General features: G+C 44.2%; 2 protein-coding genes across 6 annotated transcripts; one reads left to right on the top strand and one right to left on the bottom strand.

Moving 5' to 3' along the window:
* The first annotated feature begins 6074 nt into the window (after positions 1 to 6074).
* Positions 6075 to 13443, top strand: LOC122395606 (tubulin beta chain-like). Of its 4 annotated transcripts, XM_043393319.1 has the most exons (4): positions 6075 to 6534; positions 7326 to 7650; positions 10430 to 10538; positions 11790 to 13439. In XM_043393319.1, exons 2-4 carry the CDS (start codon positions 7594 to 7596, stop codon positions 12989 to 12991), a joined length of 1368 nt encoding a protein of 455 aa, XP_043249254.1. In that variant the 5' UTR covers positions 6075 to 6534; positions 7326 to 7593; the 3' UTR covers positions 12992 to 13439. The 4 variants fall into 4 exon arrangements, with proteins under 4 accessions (XP_043249254.1, XP_043249263.1, XP_043249244.1 ...); XM_043393328.1 differs by lacking the exon at positions 6075 to 6534 and having other exon boundaries at positions 6970 to 7650; positions 11811 to 13442; XM_043393309.1 differs by lacking the exon at positions 6075 to 6534 and having other exon boundaries at positions 6970 to 7650.
* A 101-nt stretch (positions 13444 to 13544) lies between these two features.
* Positions 13545 to 15782, bottom strand: LOC122395632 (tubulin beta chain-like). 2 transcript variants are annotated; one of them, XM_043393374.1, is made up of 5 exons: positions 15296 to 15782; positions 15091 to 15217; positions 14683 to 14910; positions 14036 to 14613; positions 13545 to 13944 (listed from the first exon to the last, which is right to left on the bottom strand). In XM_043393374.1, the coding sequence occupies exons 1-5, from the start codon at positions 15350 to 15352 to the stop codon at positions 13576 to 13578; spliced, it is 1359 nt and encodes a 452-aa protein (XP_043249309.1). In that variant the 5' UTR covers positions 15353 to 15782; the 3' UTR covers positions 13545 to 13575. The 2 variants fall into 2 exon arrangements, with proteins under 2 accessions (XP_043249309.1, XP_043249319.1); XM_043393384.1 differs by having other exon boundaries at positions 15109 to 15217.
* Between the last annotated feature and the right edge of the window lie 401 nt (positions 15783 to 16183).

The raw sequence follows: 16183 nt of genomic DNA, 5'->3' as shown, positions 1-16183 counted from the left end.
ATTAAACTTATAGTTATTATTTACTTGGAAATTGTTCGTATTGCATACACGTCAATGATATTGTAAAATGCATAATGAATTAGCTTTTCGATCTTATATCATCATATGTAGAGTATATTTTAATAAAGACTATATCAGATATATTAAAATGTTGTAACATGAATAATAAAAGTACGCAATGGGCACTAGCTTTGTCAGTCCACTGCAAAAACTGGTACGTACACAATTAGAGTATGAATGAGATCGTGTCCGGGTGTCGGAGGAACCCCGGGGAGTCCTCTCTAGTTCAGGTCGCGCCCGGACATTCAGAATGAGAACCGTGGAGTGTTTGTTTGAGAGACTGAGTTTTGCAATTTTTTAAATATAGGGTTAGGTAGGTAGGTAACTTTCTGGTGTGTGTGTGTGCTTAATCTAAGTAGGTAGGGTCAGGGCAGGACTGTCCACATTAGTAATTCGGGTAGGCGCGTTTTCGCGTGGCAGTTCTGTTCCTGTAGTTACGATTTCGAGAGTAGAAATTTTGCTGATTCAAACGGTGCACTTGTGCTGTTTGTTTCGGCTTTATTTTCGACTCCTCGAATCGCGCGACTCTTAAAGTCGCTCTCTCGCGCTCGCGGTCGTGATCAGGTCCCTTTCGAAACGTTCGTCCCGCTCGAGATTCACCACGTATGCTCTTGCAACAATTCGTATATTGTTGCAAGACTACGTATTGCACGAAATCTCGAGCCCTGTCTTAAGTAAGTTTCAGGCATCGGCAGGACCGCCGAAGAAAGAAAAGGCTCTATATGAGCTGAAGAGGCCCTGACAAACAGTTTCAAGAGTGGGCTACAACAAATGGCTTTTCATCTTCATCCTCGGATGAGGATGGAAAGTCATTCCTATTGCTACTTTGTCACTTAACTCGTCTGTAGTTGTAGTTAGTTTATTTTTTTGTCTGGCTCACGTATGCATGTACCTGATGGTACATGATTGCACCATACATGCCAGCCATCCCTCCCCATAACTCGCGGTTATGATATACATAGAGTTGCGAATATCCAATAATCGCGTTTGCTTTTAGAGTTGCCAATTCCTATTTTTCGCGTTTCCTTTTCAGGGTAGTGTTGCGAATAATTACCATTCGCGATTGTTTTCACGCAAACTTAGGTACCGGGAGTTTGCTTTAAAAGTAGCGTTACGTATTATCGATAAACGCGATTGCTCGTAGAGTTGCGAATTACCATTTTCCGCGTTTCCTTTTCAGGGTAGTGTTGCGAACAATCACGATTCGCGTTGCTTTTTTACTTTTTTATACATATGATGGACATCAACCGCGTTTGCAATTTTCATACTATAAATTAGCGTTGCGATCTTGATCAATCGTGCGATTTTTTCTTTAGAGTTGCGATATTTTCAATGCCCAAATTCTACCCCAATTGTAGTACTAGTAGTAGTTAGTTTATTTTGTGGCCAGTACATGTCTATGCACATGTACCAATAGCCCTTGATTAAAGTTAGAGTTGCGAATAATATACAATGTTCGCGTTTGCTTGTAGAGTCGCGAACAAATATTGATCGCGTTGATATATCAGTGTTGCGAATAAATACGATTCGCGATTGTCTTTATGCAAACCTAGGAACCGGGCGTTTGCTTTAAAAATAGCGTCTCGAATTATTAGTAAACGCGATTGCTGTTAGAGTAGCGAATTACTATTTTTCGCGTTTGCTTTTCAGGGTAGCGTTGCGAATAATTACCATTCGCGGTTGCTTTTATTCTTATAAATCGCGTTTGGAATTTTTCTATTATAAATTAGCGTGGCGATTGTTGATTTATCGCGTTGTTGCCCCGTAGTGTTGCGATATTTAAAACGTCTAACTTCATCCCCATATGTGCCACTCTATTGTAGTTTGAAGTAGCTTGAAGTAGTTAGATTATTTTGTGCATGTATGTTTCTAGCTACAACCGAAGACGCCAGCACCTGATCCAGCGTTTTTGGGCAACGCGATTTGCATTAGCGTTGCGAAACATAAATGTATTTCCATTAAAGATAGAGTCGCGAATATACAATAATCGCGTTTGCTCGTAGAGTTGCGAATTCCTATTTTTCGCGTTTCCTTTTCAGGGTAGCGTTGCGAATTCCATACGCGATTGCTTTTATCGTTATTTAAGAATAGCGTTGCGAATGAACCGATCGGTTTGCTCTTAGCGTTGCGAATTACTATTTTTCGCGTTTACTTTTCAGGGTAGCGTTGCGAACAATCACCATTCGCGGTTGCTTTTATTGTTATAAATCGCGTTTGGAATTTTTATATTATAAATTAGCGTTGCGATCTTGACTTGTCGCGTTTTTTATTAATTAGAGTTGCGATTCAATGCCCAAAAGCTGGCCAAAACGCTGGCCACTGCACCAGGATCATCGAGAAGCAAGCTGAGAATCTGCAAAGCCTCGGATGGCTCAACGTCATTATTAAAATTAGTGTTGCGCATGATTGAATATAGGTGCACGCGATTTAATTAATAAAGGAACCCTGCGTGGTTCATTTTACGAATAACAAGCACCATTCGCGTATAGCTTTTTATTTTATAAATTAGCGTTGCGAAAGAAAGAATGGTCCACTCACGGGTTGTTTGAATTTAAGACGAGTGGACGTTTATTCCAATTATGAGTTTACTCTCAAAAGAAATACTGCTTGAAAATACTGCTGTGAATAGACCAATTGTTTTATTCTTCATAACATATTAAAATCTGTAATATGTATATGAGAATGTATTTTCATCACAGATTTGTGATGCATTTAAAAATTCTATATTATGATTAATTTTATTGTATATTGAATTTATGATTGCTATATAGATATTTATATCATTAATTATTCATTCTTAGAGTTGGTAATTTTTACGGGTTATAATAACGTTTGCGATCCAATTGTTATTTATAAATAGCGAATTTTTTATAAATATTCTGTATTCTTTGCATAAATCAAAGTTTATTCGCGATCATTGTTTTAATTGATGGAAAATAGAATGCTTGCATCAAAAGGATATGCAAATTGCAATTCGATATTTCATATTGAGAATTAATTGCCGCGCAGAATCGACATTTTCGTTCGTTATTGCTTTTTCTGCACGAACGTAATTTAGTTTTCAATACAGTTAAATATAATTATTGCAATTTATACGTCTTGAAAATATTTTTCTTGAAAAATAAAATCAACGGTAACAAATGAATAAAATTTTCAATCTATTTCTTATTTATCTTAACACTGGGACGAATTTAAATTTTCATTCAATAATGATCGCTTACCATGAGTCTATCGTGACGGTACATAATTATTTTTTTCTGTGTCCATTAATACACTTTCATTTCAGCTATTAATTCTTTGAACAAGTTCTTGTTACAGGATATATAATCATTGAAGAATCGAATTGGAAATTGTACACAGATTCCATCTTGATCGCTCTAAGAGAAATATTTCATACAATTTTATTTATTGTCTGATTTATGTTTCAGGGAAACATCGTGGGATTAATCAAGACACCAAGAAGAAAATATCTTTTCACGTTTCTCTGTTTTATATGAGTTATATTTATTGGGTATGAATTTTTGTTTCAGGAAAACATCGTGGGATTGTCGAAGACACCGAGAAGAAAATATCTTGTCATATCTTCGTTTTATATCGGTTATATTTATTGTATATGAGTGTATGTTTTAGAAAAACATCGTGGGATCGATGAAGACACCAAGAAGAGAATATTTCTTCATATTTCTTCGTGTTTCTACAGATTGCGTTAGAATATAAGTACAAATGTATATAGATTATAAGATAAAAAAGCGTTCTCCTGCCGTTTATTAAATATTATCGAAACGTGTGCGTAAATTTAAGTGCGAATGATTAGTATTAAGATACATATTAGTGCTCTAATATGCAAGGTCCGTACGTGCAGTTGCACATTTCTTGGTTGGATCTTCAGGATCCTTTCGTCGTTTTGTACGAGTGTCTTGTTATTTAAGAAGGAACAATTAGTAATAAAGTACACAATGATACTTTAGTAATCAGGATTCGTACGTGCACTTGCACATTCCAATTTCGTTTCTAGAAAACATGTGCTGCATTGTCTCACATGTATCAACATTTCGTTAGGTTTTCGATCTCTTCATCAGAGTTCGTGCGTGCAGTTGCACATTTCAATTTCGTTTTTAGAAAACATGTGTATCATCTCACATGTATTGACATTTTGTTAGGTTCTTCATATATTGATTGGGCAGTTCTTTTAAGAACGCTCCTTTTCTAGCTCGTTTTTAACTTTTCGATAGCTTCTCTCTTGGATAGGTATTCGAATTCCTCGCCAAAGGAAGGGTGGTTGGGGCGAGGCTAGGGCGGGTCTCCATTCGCAGCAACCTCCTCGCGGTGAGACCTGGGTCATATTATTTGCTATGCAATTAATAATTATATTAATTGCATAGTAAATAATATGAGCTAATGGCTGCGTTCTTCTTATAGTTTAGATAACACTGATTTCGAGCCGCAAATACGTTTTTGTCGAGTTATTTTTTGAATAAATGATATACTACAATTTAAAATAAAAAACAGAGAATCTGTGGTGAAAGGTCTACTCGTATACCTCATCTGTGACCAAACTTTCGAGAAAAAAAATTCCAGTTGGTGAACTTTACCGACGAAATTCAAAAATTTTAAATCATTCTGAAAAAATTATTTTCAGTTGCGGGGTTCGATTATAATCATTTTTTGTGAATACACATACCCTCGAAATCCTACGCATTTATGAGACAAAAATTCTTTTTCCGAAAATACGGTGTAAAAAACTTGGTGGGAAAACGTCGAAGTTTGTCGAGAAATGGTACGTTGTTTCCAGCGCGCGATGGCGCCCTAACTATGTTCGATCGAATATACTTTCAGGTCGGTATGGTAGTTAGATTGCGCCTCCGAAGTCAATAAGGTGTAGTTGTATGACTCGTTTGTGTTGCTAGTCGCCCAACGGATTAATTGATACGGTCAAGTCGTAATCGAGACGTCGCAATGTGAACGAAATATTTAACTAGATTTATGACCTAATTAGACCGGTCGTCCGTCTTGACAGTAGTATTGGTTCGTAAATTTTAAAACACTGATTCGTCTTTTACAACACGTGTGTGTCGTCGTTCATTATCGTTGCTTCGATCGAAACACGACTGTACCAAATAACGTTGATTTGCGACCACTTCCTCTTTCCAGATTCCAACGCCCTCGCACATTAACGGGGATAACTACGATGTCGTTGCCCTTTTCTCCTCTAATTCGTCGCTAATGCGCAATTTTCTAATCGCAATTTCCATTAATACAAAGACAACGAAGAATTCTCGTTTGTTTCCACTTATAGATGGGCCTTCCAAACAAAAAGTATTTCTTTCGAGATTTATTTACAACGATCGATATTATACGTTCGATACCGAGTATCTACGTGCATTACGTTACACGTCTCTTACAATAATGGGTTCATTAGAAAACTATCCGTTTAACAAATGAATTAATTAAATAAAGTGTCTTTTGGTCAGTTGCGTTTGACAAAGCGGCAGACGTGACGGGCGACGTGACTCATCGTTCGGCTATACATACATACATACAAGCATGCATACGTAGCGATGCGGTGTCGGGCGTCTCGCTTCGCGAATTCGATCCAGCCCGAGTCGCCGCGTGCTAATTACGAACTGTATTATTCTACGTCGACGTGTAGCGAAACTCTCGGGATTCGAGTTCCTTTTCTATTCAAAACTCGCTTGGTTTAGTGGCCGAATGCAAAGAAGGAATATCTTTCACTGGCAGAGTACAGTTAGAAGGGGTAACAGGAACCTAACCTCTTCGCTGCGAAGTCGGATTTCGGAATACGTTACGGTCCCGACGGTAGTCTTTATGTTTCTGCTGAAACTATTCGCCACTAGTTCGAGACATTTTTAGACATTTTTTCGTGGGCCCTTGTTACGTCTCTTATTTGTTCCAACGAACCGCAATATCGATTCTGTTGTTGGGTGTATCGTGGTGGTAATTTAAATTATATTATACTGTATTCGTTTTATTTAAATTTAAAGTTGCATCGGTCGTATCGGCCTGTCGTTTACAATCGGACTGTCGTGCCAATAATCAAATGCGTGACTCGCTGTCGTATGTCGTAACGTTCGATGCCCGTGCCTGTCAATTACGAACGAAAAAGAAAGAAAAAAAACGACAACAGGATATCCTGTTCGATGGACTGTAGGCGCATCCAGCGGAAATGCAACTCGAGCGAGGATAACCTCTCGAGGGCTACGTCCTTGCGATTCCCAGGAGGCAGAAATATGTATTTTTATTCCGTTGGATTCTCGGGGCCTCGATATCGCTGGAAAGTCTGAACGTTTGGAAGGAGCTTCCAGGATCTTTTTATCCGAATGGGTCGAGTCACTTTTAAAACGTCGCCGTCTCGGCTCGCTTTCATCGCGGCTCGTCGAGAACGAGGATAATCGAGACGCAGCTTCGTCTCCAGCTGCGCGGGCTGTTCTACGCTTTCACGATCCCCTGCCGCTGGTAAAAGCCCTCCTTCTATTATTGTAACTCCGTCCCTATCTCTCGCTCGCCCCCGTCTCGTTGCCAACTGGTTGCTCTTTGTTCGCCTCTCGGCGTCGAAAATATGCACTTTCTTTCGGGGCCTTTTTTTCCGCGCGTACGCGTATCGACGTTGCGCCGTGGATCGCAGGCTCGTCCGAACGAACAAGGCTTCGTGGAAAACAATATTTCGACCGCTACCGCCCCTTGATTACACTACCCTTCTTATCGAAGGGGTTCGTTTGAATAAATCAGATATACATATGAGACTAATGTCATTACGTTCGCCATTGTGCGTGCTCTCGATTCCCAACGTCCACGATCACCATTAGCCAATAAATGGATAACGGGTTTTCGCGCAGATATCTTTCTTCCGCCCGCATGCATATTTCTAATCACCGGGTCGCCATTTTCTGACCCTGCTTTGCATTTTACAGCAACTACAAAGTCAACGGTGGGCTCGAAATATAAATTGGAAAATTAATGCAACAGAGAGGGTTTCGAATTAATTATTTGGATGTTAGAAAGTCTTGGAAGATTAAGCAACGATTCCGATTCCGTTTCGCGGGCTGTTACTTATTTCTGTAAAAAGAATTTTGACCGTCTCTGTTGCACTTGGAGGCGGTGATCATCCCGCCCCCCGTTCCCCCGTTGCCCCCGTTGCCCCTGCGCGCGTTCCGCGCCGTAAGGCGAAGCCTGGAGGCTCGAGACGACGAGAGTCGACTTCAGGACACCGACACGAGCGCGTATTTCTCGTCAGTTTCGCTCCGTAGGGCTCTTCTTCTTCACTCCGCTCTGTTCCACTCCGGCCTGGAGGAAGTCCTGCGCGACACGACAGTCGGCTCCGAACACCCGCTTCGCTGCACACGCTCTCTCCGCGCGCGTTCCTCGCACTCCAAGCACACGCTCCACGTCTTCGCGGACACCGGGACCGGGACTACTCCCCAAGGGATATATCATCAGCTGTTCGCTACGGACCGCACCTTTTTTCCCCCGTAGACACTGTCAAGGGCATAGAAAGACCGCCGGCCATCGTTCAGAATGAGGGAGATCGTGCATCTGCAAGCTGGACAATGCGGAAATCAGATAGGCGCGAAGGTAGGTCGTGATTCCTCCACCCAAGCACCGAGATTTTCCTCTTACCAACACCGGAACTATATCATTTTCCAATTTTCACGGAATTTTTATTTCTTCGAAAGTATGTAAATTGTCAACCGAAAGGTTCCGAAATTGCGTGTCGTTCGATCAGATTCCTCGATATTTTTATCTTGTACATAGATCCTAGACTCTGGAGGCTTTTTAAATTATTTTTATCGAGCCTACGTTTTTTAAATTCACCAATTATTGCACGATTTGTTATCCAGACGAAATGCATTTTGAAATTATTCTAACGGAATGATCGAACGTAATCATTAACTTGTTCGTTTCTCTCGATCGTGGCGAGTGGTCCATTATTTTGAAACGGAAAGATTTCCTCTCTCCCTCGAGACCGAAACATCTCACCGAGCTGGTAATCGAATTAAGGATAAGGCGGCGACTGGTAATCAGATGGAATTTAAAGAGTCTCGTTCTTCTCCGGTAGACGGAGGCCAAAGGACCACGTAACTCGTCGATTGAAAAGACGACGCGACCGCTCGAGCCAGACGAACAAGGAAACGAAACGATCGCCAAGTTGGCTTCGGAATTAAATGGCAATGCCAATACCGATATCGATACCGTGCATTGGCGTCCAATTACCCAATTACCAAGTAACCGTCGCAGAAACGCGCTCTTGGAATTTGCCGATCGAAAAGATCGATTTATACGCTCGGGAGAAGAAATTATTTTTTCGCTGCGCTGATTCGGTCTATTTTACGCGTGTAACTATATCCCTGATGCTTTTTCCTCGCGGTTTGGCGGAAGCACACCATACTCGAAAACACTCGTGACACCAGGGTGCTGTTTTCTGTCCGTGTCCCTACCTACCGCAACCTATGCTTCTGGCACTTTCTAGATTCCGGGTTTGAAAATAACTCGACTCTCGTAACTAAAATAAACAGTGTTGGGCTGCTGGTTGCCTGGCTGGACGATATCGTTGCTCGAGGGATTGAATTTTCAGAGAAAAAGGGTAAATGTCGGACGATAGTGGGGAGGAAGTACTTAGTATATCCAGCAAACTGGTGTCGTCGTGACTCATGGAAATAGAAGTAGGGGGACAAATAACTGTCCTGACCGAACGTAAAACGTAACTACACCACGTGACGTGGGTGTAGAGTGGTCACGGGGGTTACTCGAGTATAGTGATGCAGCTCTACGCGATTCAACTCCTCCCCAAATATGGGGTTTTCGAGTCAAAAATTTGTTAACGACTGGGGAGGGGGTAGACTCTTGACTCTCTAGCCTCTCAACCCCTGTATTCACCGTTGCACCGAACGGAAAAATCGACTGCAGTATTTTCGGAGACATGGGAACCCCCAAGTTAAGAGGATATTGTACATACCTCCGAAGCAGTCGTCGTGGTATTTGTTTTGCGCGACTAGACGAAAGGAAGCCATACTCGTAAGGAGAGGTCACACCTGCAGGGTCGCCTACTTTATTCAAACTTTTTCTGGTACCTTTGCGACAAAAATAAGCACACAAATATAGCTTTTTTGTCAACGTGCATTATTTAAAATAATATTTAACGGTTTCTAGAGGCGAAAATAAAACGAAAATCAAGAATATTAATTTGTTGATCGAGGTTTCGTTAAAAAGTTATTAAAAAATTAAATTAAAATATTTCAAATCATTCACGGGAAAATTTTTTTCGATTGCGGGGGTAAATTACAGATTTGGAGAAGTTGGAAATTCTATGGCTAATTCTCGGTACGATCTCCAGTTTGTTCGCGGCGTCCGTAATTCCAGGATTAAGAGAGGTTTCTCGCGGATGTGGCGTAGTCCCCCGGTTCCCGGGATGATCGTTAAACTCTTCCACGTGGAAAACGACGCCTCCGCGGCGCGTCGGCCGACCGACTGTAAATCGCATTCGGAACAAAGGGGCGTCGTTCGTTTCTGCTCGAAGCCGAGGTCCGTTGGACCGTTGGAGTAATTGGACGGGAGAGAGAACGGGCAACCCTAATTGGCTGTGCCGCTCTAATAATTAACAGTACCTCGCTTACAGATCTCGGCTCGATCTCGCCAGAGTAGCGGCGCGGATCTATTAAGCCTTAATTGCTGGCTGACGAACGATTAACTGGTCATTAATGATCGAGTTCGCGCGTCGCCGCGGCGCTTTGTCCGCGACCCGTGCATCGTACGCACAGATTCCCATCGTCGATGGAAATTACCCGGTTGTTCGATTTGTTATAAAAAAAAATAACGATTGGAAGTTATAGTACTTCGAGGAGAAAGAAAAGACCTTAGAAAGTAATGGTCCTTAGATGGAACAGTAATTGGATTCAACCCTAATTGTCAGATCGTGGTCAGGGTTAGATCTGGTGTACCGTGGACGCGGAGGTAGAAAAATTCTTTGATTGGTCCAAGGCACTAGGGATGTTGGCGCTTGGAATATTCTAGGGGATCGGTTCGCGTTGTCGTCGCCACGGCGTGTTCGCTGGCTATTAATAGGCGGGAGAAAATAGTGAAGGCGAGGAAATGGAGAAGAGCAACGACTTGGGGCCCAGAGAGGGTGGGGACGCGAGCCAGGGGGCAGAGGCCGCGTTAATTTCGTGTCTTTCTATTTTTGGACGTCGCGGGTTATCCTTGTCCTCACCCGATTCTCTCAAAACTCCCGAAACATAATTGCTATCGTCGATTTTAAATTCCAGGAATATCGAATAACAAAAGTCACAAAAATGAATATTTTACATTTAATTTATTTAAAAATTCTACATACAATTTAAGATCGTTTTCGTTGCAGTTCTGGGAAGTGATTTCCGAGGAGCACGGTATCGATCAGTCGGGCATCTATCACGGAGACAGCGATCTGCAGCTAGAGCGAATTTCCGTCTACTACAATGAGGCTTCCGGTAAGGAGAATCCATCGCCGAAGTTGGCCATTTTTTATTCGTCGATTACAATTGAACAACGAATTTTTCTTTTCGATCTACAATGGCGGCCATTTGTACATACACTCGAGTCTGAAACAGTAATTTTCGGAATCGTTTCAAGCGCTGGTTTTAATCGAGAATCTAATTGACCGTAACTTTCCTTTATTTTAATCGTAACGTTAAACAGAATCACGCGTCTCTTCCAACAAAAAGGTCGGTGCTTCGTGCTTTCTGTCACTCTCGACTCTCGAAACCGACCACAATCGCGATTTTCTACAGATTACACGGCACCAAACGTTTCAGCGAGTTTCAGCGAGTTTCAGCGAGTTTCAGCGAGTTTCGTGCTCGAAAATAGAAGCCACTCTCGCGTCGAATACGTGGAACGCGGGGAAAAACGAGCGACACGAAAGATCACGTTTTACGACCGAAATAGCCGGCTTTGTATGTTCCACCCTTGGCTTTCTCCCCGATCCGTCGCGACAGAATTCGCGTGGATGGTTTTATGTTTTTTTTTTTTCACGACCTACGCCCCTCCGACGGCAAATTCGCGCGCGAAAAGCGTCATTGACCGTTGAATTTCTCGCTACTGCGCAGGTGCCGCGCGGCGGTGCGGCGTCCATTCTAAAAGTTACACGGCAAGCAGGTACATATTTAAAAGAGACAAAAACAAATTTTAAATAAACCTGTGCTCGGATCGAATAAATCGCGCCTTGTATGTTGTCTAGAAATAGAAATGAAATAGAAAGCGCGAACGTGAGGAATATAAATTATTATTTAAAATTAGGCGACCAGTGATATATCGCGGTGCTCGTTCTCGAAACGAAAAATTAGTCACTCGCGCGGCTAATTTACAAACCACGCGTCGCTCGAATCCGTATACGTATTTCCGTCGGCCATTTAAAGACGTTGTCGAGGGTTTTTGGTCGGAATGACAATACGTTGTTAGGTCCGATTAATATGGAAGACGTGACGCATCGTAAGAAGCACGAGCGGCGCCGTCTTTGGCATAAACGCTCACGTTCCACTGCTTAAGCGTCGTCTGCGAAGCGATTTCACGACTTGGTTTTCCGACAGTGAACATGAAAATGTTAGAGTTTCGACGACGTTCGGAAACTTCCATGCAAGGAGATAAATACATACAAGACTGTAACCCTTTTCAGTTTTTCATTATATTCACGATTTAAAGATAGCTTGATTAGACTGTTGGATCGATCGCTTAACTTATTTCAGTCGCGACGTCAACGAACGGAGGCAAGTACGTGCCCAGAGCCATTCTATTGGACCTCGAGCCAGGAACCATGGACGCGGTTCGTTCGGGAGCGTACGGAAAGCTCTTCAGGCCCGACAATTTCGTGTTTGGGCAGTCCGGAGCTGGGAACAACTGGGCGAAAGGTCACTACACCGAAGGCGCCGAACTGGTGGATTCTGTCCTCGACGTGGTCAGAAAGGAATGCGAGAACTGCGACTGCCTCCAGGGATTCCAGCTGACTCACTCTCTCGGTGGTGGTACCGGATCCGGCATGGGCACCCTGCTCATCTCCAAGATCCGCGAAGAGTATCCCGATAGGATCATGAACACGTACTCGGTGATGCCGTCGCCGAAAGTATCGGACACCGTGGTGGAACCGTACAACGCGACGCTCTCCGTCCACCAGCTGGTGGAGAACACCGACGAGACCTACTGCATCGACAACGAAGCCCTCTACGACATCTGCTTCCGCACCCTGAAGGTCTCGAATCCCAGCTACGGCGACCTGAATCACCTGGTCTCGCTGACCATGTCCGGGGTCACGACCTGCCTCAGGTTTCCGGGTCAACTGAACGCCGATCTGAGGAAGCTGGCGGTGAACATGGTGCCCTTCCCCCGTCTCCACTTCTTCATGCCAGGTTTCGCGCCACTGACCTCCAGATCCATGCAACAGTACTCGGCGCTCTCGGTGCCCGAGCTCACGCAACAGATGTTCGACGCGAAGAACATGATGGCCGCCTGCGACCCCAGACACGGACGATATCTAACGGTGGCTGCCGTGTTTCGCGGGAGGATGTCGATGAAGGAGGTGGACGAGCAAATGCTCAGCGTGCAGAACAAGAACAGCTCGTACTTTGTCGAATGGATCCCCAACAACGTGAAGACAGCCGTCTGCGACATCCCGCCGAAAGGCCTCAAGATGTCCTCCACCTTCATTGGGAACACCACCGCCATTCAGGAGCTGTTCAAGAGGATTTCCGAACAGTTCACGGCCATGTTCAGAAGAAAGGCGTTCCTCCACTGGTACACCGGCGAAGGCATGGACGAGATGGAGTTCACCGAGGCGGAATCGAACATGAACGACTTGGTCTCCGAGTATCAGCAATACCAGGAAGCCACCGCTGAAGAGGACTTTGAGGCCGAGGAATGCGCCGACGACTTCGAGACCTGCGAGCAAGAGTAGATCTACGATCGAATAGGCTTCGTAGGCCGACCGATCGGGAGTCGTCCGATCACGATCGCTCCCGTTCATTCTACTAACTCTTTGTGTCTGTCTCTTTCCCTTTCAGCTACGTCTTGGTCGACGCGAGCCGCGTTCGAGGAATCTTTTTATATTTTTATATGCACGCGTGTATGGTAATCGATTCGTTTCTTTGATCGCCATGTTTTTTCGACGCGAAACTTGTCCTCGCGAGGACACAACCTCCTCGAACCTTCTCCTCGACGACGACGCGGTGCTCGCTCGACGCGATGGGACACTCGATGGGTGGAACGAATTTCCAGGGCTCGCGGGACGACAATCTGTAACGACCAAACACCAAAGCACCTCGACCAAAAATCTGCCTTCTTCGTTACATCCACAGAATTATATAGTATGCGTATAACCGTGGCACGCGTTTAAATGTAGCGCAAGTTTGTTCCTTACGAAAATATACGAATTTTTCAAGTATCCGGCCATCGTTGGCCCTCTTGCTTCATTTCTGCTGTCGTCGGTTTAAACCATGAATCTTGTTCGTCGTTGTTTGGACGAGTTATCATTACCTTTTCCTATAGATCAAAATCGTCCAACACCGGAGCCTCGTCCACAAAGTCGGATTCGACCGCTGCTTCCTGGTGCTGTTGGTACTCGGAAACGAGATCCTGCACGTTCGTCTGAGTTTCGAGGAACTCGCTCGCGTCCATTCCCTCCGCCGTGTACCAGTGCAGGTATGCTTTTTTCTTCAACATACCGTCAAACAGGTTCGATAGGCGTTTGAACGTCTCCTGAATCGCGGTCGTGTTCGACACCATCGTGGCGTTCATGGAGATTCCTCGAGGCGGGATGTCGCAGATCGCGGTCTGAACGTTGTTCGGAATCCACTCGACGAAGTAAGGACTGTTCTTGTTCCTTAGGTTCAACAACTGCTCCTCCACGTGCTGTAAAAGCGAATCGAATAAAAATGTGTCTATTCTAGTTTCTATAAATCGTTCTTCGTACGAGTCAAGGTACGAATTTGCGTCGTCGAACCTTGGTGGACATTCTGCCCCTGAAGATGGCCGCCACGGTGAGGAACTTGCCCAGCAACAGGTCGCAATCTGCCAACATATTGTTGCCGCTGAACAATTGTTGCACGAGCGCAGGTACGGAAAGCATCTGATAAGGGGCGGAGCTCCTCGAGGTGAGCGGCGCGTATCCCGGAACGAAGAAATGTAGCCGAGGGAACGGCACCATGTTCGTTTGCAGCTTCCTCAGGTCGGTGTTCAGTTGTCCAGGAAACCTCAAGCTGGCGGTGATGCCGGCCATGCAGCTGGCGATCAGGTGATTCGCGTCGGCGAGCGTGGGCGTGGAAATCTTCAATACTCGCGTGCAAATGTGATGCAGAGCCTGATTGTCCATGCAATAGGTTTGGTCCGTGAACTCCATGAATTTTCCAATCGACAGTATCGCGTTGTAGGGCTCCACCACCACGTCCGACATCATCGGCGAAGGTATCACGCTGTAAGTCTTGAGAATCCGGTCTGGGTACTCTTCTTTCATCTTGGTAGCCAACAAGGAACCCATTCCGGAACCTGTGCCACCTCCCAGCGAATGCACCACTTGGATACCTGCAAGAGGAATCACGATTTCCAACGAAATACTTCCAAACTAGAGTTTTCGATGTGGATGGCGATCACCTTGTATCAGGTCGCAGTTCTCAGCCTCCTTGCGAATAATGTCAAGCGCTGTGTCGGCTAGTTCGGAGCCTTCGGTGTAGTAACCTTTGGCCCAGTTGTTCGCTGCACTCGCATGCCCCGCAACAAAGTTGTCTGGTTTGTACAGTCTACCAAACGGTCCCGACAACAACGAGTTCAAGCTTCCCGAGTCGAGATCGACTAGAACGCTTCTCGGAACGAACCTATATCCTAATTTTTTTAATAACGTCGCCGGCATTAGGAATACCGCAAAATAACAAATTGACGTAGCAGCGTTAATAGCGTGGAAGATACAATAAAGATCCTTCCGTAGCTCCGTCTCGTTTAAATAAATCGCGCCGCTTTGTATTCAGACCACGACCTCCGAGAATCGTTTCTAAGTAATCGAGCCATAGATTCGATGGATACCTGGCGCTTCCGTAAAGTACACGTTTATTCTCTGCAATTGGAGGTCCGATTCGCCGCAAAAGATTCCATCGGGACTTAAACCATGCTCGTCGACGATTCCTTCCCAAAACTAGGAGGAAAATGCCGTTCGTTCGTTGCACGAGTAATGGAAAATACCCGAAACTGTAGCGGAGGTTAACCGTCCTACCTTACCTCCTACGTTATTTCCACACTGACCCAGCTGCACGTTCACGATTTCCCGCATTTTTCCCTTTCTCTATATCTGCGTTCTGTTAAACTGAAATTTTTTTTACCGAAAATTTTTCAACGATGTTACCAATTTGGGGGTCGAAAGGGATGAACTGTGAACGTAACCCGCCACAGAGTCCAGAATCGAGTTCGATCGTTGTTTTCCAATCATCGTTGTATCGATAATATCTAGAGCTCTCGTTATATTTTATTAGAAAAACCCTATAGTTGTTTCGAGAACACAGCAGCTATTCTTATAGTATTAAAAATTGCAACCCATGCCCGAAATAGTGTTCTAGGTTGTTGGTGAAGGAGTCGGTGTCAAAATAGCGCCGATATTTCGTTAATAAACCTATGGTTTTCGAAAGAAATCGCGACGATCGAATCGCGGGAGTAGCGCGCAATAATGTTCGTTCCGCAACGAGTACGCAATAATTAAGTGTTTGTCCTCGAGGCAACGATGAGATAATACGCGATCGACAATTTTTACCAAGGCCTTGGCTTCATCGATCCCGGTTGCCGAGTCACGAACAAACGAAAAGGTTTCTGGAGAAAAATGTACAGGTGTTTCGCGCCCTGATTACAGCCCTCTCCGGAATCACTACTATAACGATAATAAAATTTTGTACAAGTTGCTTCAACGTGAGAATTTCGAACGAACAACTCCGAATAATAATAATAAGACTCGCGTTTATGCGGGAGAAAAGGAAGAATTTTATAAAATCGACGTGTCTCGGTGCAAATACTTACGTAATACGTAAAGAAACATATAACTTCCAACGGACGAAGAAGTTATTTTTTATTTGTATTATATCGAAGATTATGTCGATGAATATATGCGTTAGTT

This window comes from Colletes gigas, unplaced genomic scaffold (genome assembly GCF_013123115.1).
Source record: "Colletes gigas isolate AHSC1104 unplaced genomic scaffold, ASM1312311v1 Colletes_gigas_Sc00001, whole genome shotgun sequence".
Taxonomy (NCBI): domain Eukaryota; kingdom Metazoa; phylum Arthropoda; class Insecta; order Hymenoptera; family Colletidae; genus Colletes; species Colletes gigas.
The sequence above is the reverse complement of the archived record's forward strand: the minus strand, read 5'-3'. Positions and strand labels throughout refer to the sequence as shown.

Excerpts from the sequence above, each read along its gene's own strand:
- LOC122395606 (XM_043393319.1), top strand. The coding sequence starts at position 7,594 with ATGAGGGAGATCGTGCATCTGCAAGCTGGACAATGCGGAAATCAGATA. Across the intron at positions 7,651-10,429 it reads GAAATCAGATAGGCGCGAAG|TTCTGGGAAGTGATTTCCGA; the intron begins GTAGGTCGTGAT and ends TTTTCGTTGCAG. Across the intron at positions 10,539-11,789 it reads CTACTACAATGAGGCTTCCG|TCGCGACGTCAACGAACGGA; the intron begins GTAAGGAGAATC and ends AACTTATTTCAG.
- LOC122395632 (XM_043393374.1), bottom strand. The coding sequence starts at position 15,352 with ATGCGGGAAATCGTGAACGTGCAGCTGGGTCAGTGTGGAAATAACGTA. Across the intron at positions 14,614-14,682 it reads GAACTGCGACCTGATACAAG|GTATCCAAGTGGTGCATTCG; the intron begins GTGATCGCCATC and ends TTCCTCTTGCAG. Across the intron at positions 13,945-14,035 it reads GGGGCAGAATGTCCACCAAG|CACGTGGAGGAGCAGTTGTT; the intron begins GTTCGACGACGC and ends TCGCTTTTACAG.